This window comes from Syngnathus typhle, linkage group LG2, assembly GCF_033458585.1.
Source record: "Syngnathus typhle isolate RoL2023-S1 ecotype Sweden linkage group LG2, RoL_Styp_1.0, whole genome shotgun sequence".
Lineage (NCBI taxonomy): Eukaryota > Metazoa > Chordata > Actinopteri > Syngnathiformes > Syngnathidae > Syngnathus > Syngnathus typhle.
Window position 1 is genome coordinate 12,640,753 of NC_083739.1, and position 12,586 is coordinate 12,653,338.

Genomic DNA, 12,586 nt, shown 5'->3' on the forward strand with positions numbered 1-12,586 from the left:
TAGTGAGCATGTGGCAGTAAATACTCCCAACAATGAAACTAAACACAGTCATAGCATTAGTTACTGCTACTATTTTCTTTCATTCAACTAGTTGACTTTAAACGTGGCGATAATAACACCTGATAACACAATAAATACTCAAATGGTTTGTCATATATTCACATCAAAACATGAAAACACTTTCAGTGCTTAGAGTTTATTTGGACGTCATTCAAATTCCAGCAGCGCCCCAGGTTAATTGCCTCCACATGACCACATGGCAGGAATCTGATTGGCTAAGCATTGGACACTTTTGCCCAATGTGCCCCACCCTATTTCTCATTCTCGGCTTCAGTGGAGGCAGGTTGTGCAGCCTCAGCGATGGAATGACACACACACACACAGCTCGACTCAACCTGCCTACCTTAATGTCAAGCTTTTTGGTGAGTTCCGATTTTAATTTTCTACACTTGCAATATGATTCCAATGTTAATCTCTTCCCTCCTTTAATTACGTGCTTCTCGTTAATATTTTTGTGTCAAAAGCAAATCAGTTTCTATGTTTCCTATTGAAGGCTCGAGAGATGTTTATCTGTATTTCCATTCTGCACCACTTCAACCCAAATGACCGTGTAAAACATTTATAAAGGCTTTTTAATGCAACATGGAAACTGTTTGGTTGCGAGGGATCGACGAATGAAAGAACTGTAAATATTTGCCATTGAAAACAAATGAGGGGACAATGTACCTAGTTTAATCATTAATCAGCTTTTGTGAGTTACACAACTGTGATATATTTTAAGACCAACATATTGCTATCACATAGTTTAAATATTTTTTCCAAGTGCATCAAAGGCATTTTGCTGACTGAGCCTCTCAAATGTTTAATGTGCTTCAAGTTCAACGCCCAGTTACTGCAAATGACAGCGTTCACTTTAATGTCCTGGTTGTCATGAAGGCATTTGAGCAAGCCAAGTGACATTCCAACTCACTATTAGATCCTGACTAAGCTGTGGGTGCACCCTGCTAGTTCACTTTTTGTGTGCAAAGGTGTTGGCTATGACTGAAACTTCTTATTTTGTTCTGCAGATTGTCAAATCGAAAGCAGTGAAACATTATTTTGTGTTGCTTACTTGTACCATTGCGTAAGGCCTGATTGCTCCTCGGTCAGACATTTATTTTTAAAAGGGGATACTCATACTTCTAATAATGTCTTTGTCATTTCTGTTCCTTTCTACAGCCGTAAAACAATTTAAAGGCTGCTCAACATCTTCATGTGGTGATATGAGGTGTTATCATAAAACCCCCAATTACAGTGAAGTTTGGACAAGTACTGAATATTAGCAAATCCATTTTAACTATTCAATTGAATACACAACAAAAAAAATCTGAAAATGTTCAACCTGGTGAATGCTATTGCAACACATCGCATTTCAAAAAAAAAAAAATTGGACGGGGAATCTTGAGGAATGCTCATAAAACACCTGTTTGGGACTTCCCACTGGAGAGCATTCTCCAAAAGGCTCAGGGTGAGGTTCACTGTGTGAGTAGGTAGTTGGACATTTTAAGAACAATGTACGACTTCAAGGAATTTGTTGATTTTATCATTGATGGTGCATAATGTTGAAAAATTCTGAGAATCCTAAGCATCCAGACCAAACATTTGCATTGAACCAGAAATGCCGCCAGGTTTTTTGTGGCCAAGCGCATCTGAGCGGACACAAAGTGAAAAAGTGTGCAGTGGTCGGGCGAGTCCTTATTTCAAATTATTGTTAGAAACCATAAATGTTGTGACCTCGGGGTCAAAAAGGGAAAGGACCATCCGGAATATTATCAACGCAAAGTTGAAAAGCTAGCACATGTATGGTGTGGCATCGTAGTAAAAAAGTGCAAGAAATCCAAACCTGTCCCTTTAAAGATGTATGGCTCAATATGAAGCTCATGAAATGTTTTCTCCTTAACACTTTAGATCCTGCCACAGCTTGATGAACCAACTCCAAAAGTGTACCCTGTGCAATGTGGACGGGTGACATGTGGAATGATGGTGTTGCTTTACCATTGAGCAATAAGGACAGCAGTGGAAGCCGTGACAGTGTGATCAGTATGAACTCTGGCTGTGTGAGTCAATTGTCTACTCATTGTTTTTGATATTCGATTCGCAAGTCTTTAACCATGTTTACATGCGCATCTGTCAAACTATTTGGTTTGACTTCTGTAGACACGCGTTACATCATACAAGTTTGAGATTTTTCAATGTAGTTGTGACATTTTGTTGTTTAAATACAACAAAGTTTAAATACAACAAAGTTTTATTTAGTTTTGGTTTCTATTTGTTTTTTGTTTTTTTTGAATTCATAGAGTATTTGTCGAGTGCAAGACAAAAAAAACTTCAAACTGAAACTAATAAACTTATACAGTACCACAAAAAATGGGAGTTACACCCCCAAAAACCAAACAAAAATTCTTTTTTTGTCTTAAGCACATTAGTCTTTTATTTAATCTGGTCATTGGGAATGTTTTTTTTAGTTTTAGTTATTTCATTAGTTTGCATTAACTGTAAGCTTACCTCACATACATGTCTTCAGAGTGACATTCAGCATGATGTGATGAGAGAAAGGGAAAGAAAGGTGGAGAGAGACACATTGGTCCAACTGTATGGTTGATTTGTCTGCAGAGTGACGACAGCATGGAGCACTTATCCCCTGAGGAGAGGGCGTGCCTTATGTATCTGGAGCAGACACTCGAAGCATTTGAGTTGCAAGAAGATAGTGGACTCTCAGATGATGAACCAGACTCTGGACAACCCCCAGACAAAATGGCTCTGAATGAAATCAATGGTATGTAAAAGAGTGATCTCAGTACATTTAAAAAAAAAAAAAACTTTATTTGTTTGTTCATCGGTTTATTTGTTGTCAACAAGGACATTGTTACTATGCATTTGTCTTGCAGCTATTTCCAGACTAAATGGAGGGTCTGGAATGGATCGTCAGTCTGAGACCTTGCCCACTCCGGGGGTTGCCTTTCCAGTAGTGAAGAAGTCTGTGGTAATCAAGTTAACTGAAGAATACAAACCTGCACAGAATTTTGTGAATCAAACCTATCAACCAAACTTCTCCACTGCTTCTGAAGAGCGTCAAGCTTCTATGAATGTCACTGACTCAATCAGCGGTTGCAACATGCGTGATTTGCATACCGATGAACTGTGTTTAAGAACCGTTGGAGACGCTCCAAACACAATGACTTGCATTACTCCTGAGTTAGCTCTAGGACTGATCCCACCGCCATCTGACTTCATGGATGACCCTAAATCTAATCGAAAGCTCGAACTAAACGCCTATCTAAAGCCCGATCCAGGGACCCATCCAATGCCCAATCCAGGGACCGATCCAAGGTCCGATCCAGGGCCTGATCCGAAGCATCATCCAGAGGCTGACATCATCAAAGCCTCCCCTCACTCCAAGAGCAACAGGCCAGTCCCTATTGACTTGAGACATCTATACCAGAGAGCCTTGGAAAAGAGACCTCCAGCTAGTCCCCCTGTTAATAAGAAACCTAAAGACAAGCTTTTGATCGAAGCTCGTCAGACTCCCACTGCTTTGGAGTCTCTTCAACCAGGACTCTCTCATCAAGAAGTCAAAGAGCCAGAGAGCCCACCATTTGTGGCTCCTAAGCCAAAAAGGATTTCAATCAACTCACCAAAGGAGAGAAAAATAGAAGAATTCAATTCACCCATTGGTAACGGCGACCGAGAGCTGTTGGACCATGAGCGAATCCACCTCCAGGCCCTCCAGAAGCTCGGCTTGCTCAAAGGTTCTCTGACTGACTTACCCGCCGACCTGAATCATAAGCTTTCCCCACAAACTCGAAAGTCGTGGGCAGATTTTCCAACTCCAAGCACTCCGTCACTCCCAAGTCCATCCAATCTAACCCCATCGCATCGCAGCGAGTCCCCCGGCGCCACCTCTACTGCCTCAGATATTCTGCCCATCTCATCTGGGTCCAATGACCGAGCGAGGCTTCTCTCAGCTTGCAAACAATCTCCTTCAGAGGGTTTAATTTATACTCAAGGAAAAGCCCCGGCTCGCTCAACTTCAGACCTGGTCAAGCAGTTAACCAAGGTCAGAGCTGCCCAGCCAGGAGCCGTGGAGAACTCCGGCTTCCGCCCGAGATACCCTGTAAATCATGATGAAAGAATTAGTGTTGAACGGTGCCTCAATCATGCCGCCAGCCCTGACCTTCGGAGACGTGAGTCCTCCGTCTCTGCCTTCAAGCATTCGAGACCCTCTCACAAGGTTCCACGGTCGCAAGGCATCAGCGTGCTGATCTGCCCCCAGGAGACAAATGGAGTGGACCACCATGCAGCTCTGAAGAAACTGGGATTAGGGACAAACCAAACCAGCCCCCCGCCCCCAAGGCCTTACAGAAAATGAATGACCTTTAAATTACATCATATTCAGAGCTAGAGGAAGCATGTGTATTTCTCAGTGGCTGCCTCAACACCAGAATAATATACTCACAATTTGGCACCTGTGGATTAACCTAGGTTTGTTAAAAAACAATGTATCTTTTTATTTATTTGTTTCTGGGAGGGGTCCACCCTTATTTGCAGTATATCCCCACTTCGTCAAGAATTTTGGGAGTCAAAAAATGCATTTGAATGGGCATCATCTATTTGTGGATTTGCGGGCCAGCTCACTCATTGCCCCGTGAATAGCGGACTTTCAATATAATGTTTTGCATTAGTAGTATTGATAGCCACATAAAGTGCCTTATAGTCTGTCTGCCTCTTAAGCTTTGGTGGGCATATACCTCCATTAGCATCTGTTACTTTGATTGCAAAACATGCACACTATTGCACACACTCTCTCCTGAAACTGTCAGTTAAGCACTCAGGGATTCCTATTTAACTCTTATGAAGAAAATACTTATCGTACCTTATATTGTTGAACGTCTTTCACTGTCTGTTTTCACAAGTTGTTCCTTTTGCCTGTTTTCCGACCACAGGAATTTTGGCAACATGCAAAGGTTTGTATTTTTAAGCTACCACATTGAGGGAGTTGGCAGTGTATAAATTAAGTTGACGAAAAGCAGGACGGTGTTAATTAAAAAGAAAGGGAAAAAAAACGTATGTCGTTTTGTGTACATTGCTTGGAAACTGATATAAATGTCAGATGTAGAGCTTGTGTTTTCACAGTAGGTTTGAAATGTCACCTTAAGATTTGTAGATTAGCGCTGATTTTTAGTTAGAAAAGATTGAATTCAGTTAATTAACTAATTGTATGTGCACTTGGAATCATTCGTTTTGTGTGATTATGTGATCTCTTTGTATCATGTCAAGTCATAAATTTGAGGCACCAGTCGCTGGCTTGTCTTCACCGCTGGTATCTAATGCGTGGGTGCGAGAACTGGTGCAACCTGTTTCTCTGTAGTTAACATTTGCGTGTCTGCGTGTCTGTCTGAATGCCTGATGAGATATTAACTCAAGTGTTGAGAGAAGAATTTGGAGGGAAGACAGCCTAAGAACAGGTTGGGTTGGGTTTTTAACTTCTTGACAAAACTACACATTGGTAAGCCACTAGAAAGTAAGATACTGACAATTTGGCCTAAACCTTCAAATTATTTATTTGTTTGTTGATAGATAGATAGATAGATAGATAGATAGATAGATAGATAGATAGATAGATAGATAGATAGATAGATAGATAGATAGATAGATAGATAGATAGATAGATAGATAGATAGATAGATAGATAGATAGATAGATAGATAGATAGATAGATAGATAGATAGATAGATAGATAGATAGATAGATAGAAATACGTGTTCTTGGCCGCTAGAGGGCAGTCCTGAATAAGAAATTAGGTCGTGTGGCCTGCCAAGTTTGTTCAGCCATATCTGAACTACACTGTTTTCTACTTACCTATTGTATGCTAATTAACACAACTATTGATTGAAATAGCAATCAAACATCCTCGTTTTCAGTGCTTTATTCATTAAAAATAAAAGAACAAAAAAAAACAACAACGGTAGATTGCATTTGTTTAACATGACCTCCAACATCAGCATCAACCTCGTTGTCATGATAGGTGTGTTGTAATATTTACAATGACCTTACATTTACATGCACATCGTGAAAGAACTTTAGGATAATGTTAACAAATAAGCCCCCTCAGCAGTGAAAGTAATTGTCTGGAACTTTACTGCTGAGGATTAAACTCCCAGCGAACAATGCAAAAATCTATATCTTGAAGTCAATATCCATTTATGTGGATTTAAACTCCAAACGTGTTAGATTGTTTTTGCAATTGTATTTTATTTTGGACGACTGAGTAAACTTTTCACGCGTCTACATTTTATATGGTTGCTGAAAGCTTTTTATTTGTCATGGTGTCATCAGGACCTCAAGATAAGATCTGGTGTCTAGTGTTTCACTGGAAACGGGGGAGTTTTCATGACGCACAGACAAACCATCTCACGCAGCGTCTACTAAAAAGCTTCATCCTTTTCTTGACTTGCAAGGGCATCGTTAGTGCTGACAAAGTGGCACAAAGCCATCGTTGAAGTTCAGTGCTGACGCAAAGCTGTAGCGTGGGAATTTTACGTAATAATAACAATAATAAATAGATGTCCATTACATCTGCAGCTTTGCCAAATGGCTTCAGACAATAATCAGTGAGCTAACCGAGGCCAAATAAGTCTTTTGAAATGAGCTGTGCTGCTGTTAAAACTTAGTACGCCTGAGTATTGTTTACTTTGGTTCTTGAAATTCATTACTTATTCACGGGAATCCCAAGACATTGTCGTTGATGGATTATTTTTGGGAACTTGCTTAAGAGCACAGTTAGTATTCTTGCTTGGGGGGAGATTAATTTGTTTTTGCTTTATTTTCGCCTTTTCATAAACTAAGAAAAATCCGCCATTCCTTGCCATTTTTTATTATCGAGAATAAAAGATAATGAGGCCATGATGACTTGTAGGAAATGCTTCATTTTTTGCTCTCTGCTCCACAGACATAAAGTTTATTTACGATCGCCAAATGGCTTTGTGTGAGGGGCAAACACACAGTTGACTATTGTGACAGCAGGGCCTTGGTATTCAAAATGATGAAGAGACATGAAACTTGGCATTTATCGTCGCAAAGAAAATTACATTGTTTCCACTCACGCGAGATGCAATTTAATATCCTGCAGCTTTCCAACAATAGCAGACAGCATGATTGGTTATCAGGCCGCTTTGTTCCTCACTCACTTCTAAATATACTTCCATTTATTAATTCAACGTTTTATTTATCCCCATTTAATCATTGTTGATTCTCCAAACACTGCACTGAATGATGAATGCCCTGCATTTGAATGGCGGCTGTTCCAGGGTGCACTCTGCCTCTCCCCCAAAGTCAGCTTTGACAGCCTCCAGTTCACCCGCAAGCCAACTATAGTTAAGCTAGATAGAAAATAAATGGAAGGATGATTTTATAGGGTGGACCCAGATTTATTTGCGTTACATATTTGTCTCGCTAAATGTAAATCAAAACTGTACTTTATTACCTTTATAAACCGAGCTATATTACCCTTGCTTTTATTGGATCTCGTCACATAATATTCTACCACTGGTCTTTTTTGGCTACTGTTGTCTTATCCCCTGCTGATCACGGATCACATTTTTGTAGTTCAATATTATAAACACCACAGAAAAATAGACATGGAGTGGAAGTCAATACTTTCCGGAAAGTATTTCTGTTTGTTTGGAAGCACGCAAGTAGTTTGTGTGGAAATACATTCCTTAAATAGTACAGGCATGTCAGGAAAGAATCATTTCAAATCGAAACCGGGATAAAGGTGTCTGTCCTTTTCTTATCCACTTTATTGCCTGTTTGCTGTACACCCACATCTGACAAAATATGACCCGAACCCCCTCGAGCATTGGTGTGTTCACTCACACGACTGTTAAGCCTGTCTGTGCGTTGTCGACCTGCTGCAACAACGAGGAGACCTGCGAAACATGAAAGGGGATCTCACTTGGGAGTGGAGAACATCTGCCCCTGAGGGTCAATGATAAAACAGTAGTTTGAAGGTCTCAACTCGTTCTGTATGTCAGACAACTTCACACAAACTCGCTGTGGGAATATTACATGTGTCACATGAAAGCGGCAACAAAAGTAATGACGAGTGAACGAAGCTTCAAATTTGCTTCATGAACCAGTTTTTGAATCTCTAGGTTGCACCATTTTTTTTTAGGTTTAAGAACTGACAAGATAGTAATGCAGGGTAATGCAAGGTAGCAATGTAGAAGAGAAAAAAAAATGCAACAACTAGTTCAGGAAGCAAATTTAAAGCTCCAGATGTGGTTGAACAGTGAGGATGTTTGGGTGATTGTTCCTTGTAGAATGCGTCAATTCTCCCAATGTAGATGCACGACCTCAAGAGAGCATTTCATACCAAACATCCCAAAAAATTGACTGAAACCGTAATTTTCCTCTTGATCTAATCTGCAACTGCAGGAACAGTTTGGTTGAGGTTAGTGCTGCCAAAAGGAGGCTCAACCAGTTATTAAATCCAAAGACTTGCATACTTTTTTTCATCCTGCACTGTGACGTTCACATTTTATGTTCAGTCAAAAAAACATGGAAACAATAATTGTTTTCTATTGGATTAAGAAAACTGGCGTTTGTCCAGCGCTTGGACACAATCCAGATCATTTCAAATGGTTTGCGCCTTTATATGGACAATAATGGTATGGTTTTATTGGTGTTAATGATGTGACTGCTGACAGATGTGGAATTGTGAGGTGTATCGTGCTTTTCTATCTGCTCCCATTCAATCAAAAGCAACAAAAATGATGGCAAAACGCTTCAGTGCAGATGGACAATGACCCTGTGAAAGCAGCCTAAGATTTTTTTTTCGAAGCCAAAAAATATCGAATATTCTTTAATGGCCATCGAGTTATGCGAGCCAGTCGAGCATGTGTTTCACATACTGAAAGACTACGAAACCCGCAAACAAGAGCTAACAGAGGAGGGGACCCAAGAGCATGGCACAAATGAATACAGCATTAAATCCTTGACTTACGCAAGAGAACAAAAATGTATCCAATAATACAAAAGTAATTCAAAAAATAAGAAATCATGGTGAGATGAATTTGAGCTAGAATTCCAAGCTCAGGACAAACTGGCAGAAAAACACAGCAAAAGTGAAGTATTGGACACCAATAAAAGGTGGAACACAACTGGTGACAGTACAGAATAGGGGTTCAAAAAGTTGAGGAGGAAGTCAACCCCCAAATTTTCTTTGTAATAATATGTGCTGTGCAGCCAGACTAGTCAAAGCACAATCTTGTTTTGGGAATATGAATTAAACAAGCAAAATCTATCAGTTTTTGTCCATCTCATGGGAGATGCTGTCCACCGAAAATGACATCACAGTTGCCAGGTCACCAATCACGGCTCACCAGTTTTCTGAAGCTGGGCTGTGGTTGGGTGTGACTTGAGACCGCCCCCTGAGATTGCTAAAAACGGGTGAATTTTGTTGCTTAAACATTGTGGGAATAGCTAGGTCTCGAGAAAAGTCAGAGAGCAACCCCGAACCTAATTTTTGTGAGACAAAAGTAGCACGTTCGTGGAAAGTAGTGAATGCTGAACTATTTTAGAGACATTATCCCAAGTCGATGGGCTGGATAAATAGAACAAATATTCAACATATGAATTGATGTTGGAACTGAAAATGAAAGTAGGTCAGAGCAGGATGAAAGCAAGACTCCCAGTAGAAGAAAGTTGGGAGAAAGTACTCCCTTATTGAGCTTTTGCTGTTCTTGTTTAAATGACTCTTATTCCACTGGAGTCCTTTTCAGCAATGATGCTGCACAATGAGATTTAAGTGAGACAGGTTGTCTGTGACTCTGTAGCGCCACATTAAGTGCCAATGACTGAGGCTGCGGTCTGGAAGAATTCCTTGGGCAAGCCCACAGCCTTGACCCGTGATGCATGCCGCTCCCAAAAGCCACTCCGCTTCCCCTGTGGTGCTGGCATGGCGAGTACCAAGAGATCCTGCTGGGCCTGCGGCGGTGTTGGCATGCGGCGCCCGCCGGGAGGAATGGGGTGAAAGTGGAGAAGGTTCTGAGCTCTGCGCCTTGGCAGTGAGAAGAAAGCAAGTGTGATATGTGTCTCTGCCTATGACCAGCTGGAAGAGAACATCAGGCTCCCTGCGAGGCTCCTCGCTCAGTGGAGCGCCGTAGTGCAGTGCGAGGCACTTCCACACGCTTCCCAACATGCATCCATCTTCTGTTTATCTTCCCCGAGCAGCTGTTGGAGCATTGTCTTTGTGCGATATGTCAGTCAGAATGAAAACACAGCTTGTAGCAACAGTCAGCTCGCCACATGTTTTTGGCTTGTCTTTTTTAAAGTTAGAATTCAATTTGTTTTCTCACGATGCGTAATGGTTGAAGTAACTGGGCTCATCAGTAGAGTGGGGTAGGGCAACATTTTATAAACCACCCAAATCCTTCAAGTAAAGACTGAACATTTCAGACAAAGATAAAACAATAAAAATATGCACTAAAAGAAAAAAATATGTGCCGAACTTTGAATATCCAGCGGTCAACTGTAGTTTTAGTAGTTTTAAATTGTAATATCACCAATTACCACTAGATGGCAGACCCGTCTTAGTAGCACTTACAACGGATCTTACACAGCCCTATACAAAAACCTGAGCAGGCTTTTTTTGCAGGTATGCAATAATATATAGAATGAGCGACGTACCTTTATAACCAAACAAGAAAAAATACATTTTGAGTGCGTTGACTATTGTGGAAAAATGTGCAAAATGAGTTATTGCACTTAAAGTTGGCTTTTAAATATTAGCATACTTATTTTTCGCTTACGCTCATATTTGGTCCATGTTTAAAGTGATTTGTCAGGTTAGTTCTGTCATACTTCCCATATAGTAGTTGCTGCTGTTTTTTTTTTTTTTGTATTTTACATTTAACAAACTGAGAACCTGGGAAAGTGTGATAAAAATAAATTCTTTCTTACCTACAAAACTGAATATCAATACTAACGACACTCGAGGGTCTCTGGGCGGCCTCCTGCTGTCCAACTCCTCCATAGTCGGTGTGTATTTCATGATGTGGCTCATAAATGAAACATCACCCGGTCTTCCCCTCATGCGTCTGCCCTGTCGACGTAAAAATAACTCATTTTGGTGCACAGCGTGATGCCCGTGTGAGGCGCACGTGTATTTAATGAAGCGTTGCCATGAAAAGTGCACAGATCCCACCGCAAGTCTCACTGCTCAGGCGGTGTGTCAGCCATATTGTGACTTTCTCAAACTCCCCCAGTGACTCTCTGAGCTCATTTGGTTGTGCAAGGACTTGCCGTGATCCAAAAATTTACACACAAGGACACGGAATATGCATCCACATCCCTGATGGGAGTTATTTTAATTACACTGAATACTTCGGCTTTGCGCTACACATTTGCATGTTGATCGTGTCGTGTGGGTGCAAACTGGGATTTCTTCGAAGATTGTTCTGTTGTGCTGAATATCTCATTTAACGAGAGCCCTGCTTTGCGGCAAAACATGGGCACTGAGCTCATTTGAATGTTTCTTACGCGGGGTGACATTATTTTAGTTGAATGTTGCTCCAGTTCCGATTAGACAGATGATAATGAAGAATGATCTTCTCTCCTCCTTTTGACTGTAAATCACTATTTTTAGATTTTGTTCCCTTAACACCATGCCATGAAGACTGAATTATCTCCAGTCAGTCTTGTTTTGAAGTTGCAAATATATTTGATGAAGAAGACGAAAAGTACAGATGGAAGCAGTGATGATAATCATCCACCAAGTCAGTATTAACGTGACAGACGAAGGTAGGTGTCGTGAGTTTTATTGTTTGTTTTACTGTGCAGGATGTCGCTGGAAAGCAAATCTTTTGTCACTCGTTAGCCCTACAATGTGACAGTGTGGGTTGCGCTTGCGGTATTGAGAGATTTTGATTCATGGGACTCGTCAAGCCTCAGTCCTCTTGGGGGTGATGGTGAATGTGCAGCGCTGCAGTGGTCTGAAGGCCCCAAGTACTGAAAAGTAAACTTTATCTTGAATCTTCTCAACTTGCTAACTCCTCACATGTTGCTAATACCACGTGTCGTTTGGGCCCAAATGTGCGCTGTTGCTTTCTGGCAGGGCAATGTGACAGTTGCGCTTCATCTCCTCATTACACAGATAAAATGGTATTTGTCAAGGTTCTGGAACCTGATGACACAGAACGTAATTGCTTTTGGTGATTATCTAAAGCTTTCATCACTGTTTCTGTAAACAATTACTGATTGTTCACCTGAGGAATAAATTCACCTTGATCTGGATTTTCAACTGCTGGAACTGTTTCAGCATAATAAAACAAATACAGCGGAACCTTTTGGGGTAATTAAATAATTTCCCCCATGGGCATTGTCTCAGATAATGTAGAGGTTGAGTAGGTCTCTCTCTCTCTCTCTCTCTCTCTCTCTCTCTCTCTCTCTCTCTCTCTCTCTCTCTCTCTCTCTCTCTCTCTCTCTCTCTCTCTCTCTCTCTCTCTCTCTCTCTCTCTCTCTCTCTCTCTCTCTCTCCCTCTCCCCC

At 41.0% G+C, this 12,586-nt stretch overlaps 1 protein-coding gene across 1 annotated transcript; it reads left to right on the top strand.

Moving 5' to 3' along the window:
* Positions 1-266: 266 nt before the first annotated feature.
* On the top strand, positions 267-5,338 carry LOC133145206 (specifically androgen-regulated gene protein). The gene is made up of 4 exons (XM_061268447.1): positions 267-422; positions 1,948-2,096; positions 2,653-2,815; positions 2,928-5,338. Exons 2-4 carry the CDS (start codon positions 1,995-1,997, stop codon positions 4,406-4,408), a joined length of 1,746 nt encoding a protein of 581 aa, XP_061124431.1. The 5' UTR covers positions 267-422; positions 1,948-1,994; the 3' UTR covers positions 4,409-5,338.
* The last annotated feature ends 7,248 nt before the right edge of the window (positions 5,339-12,586 follow it).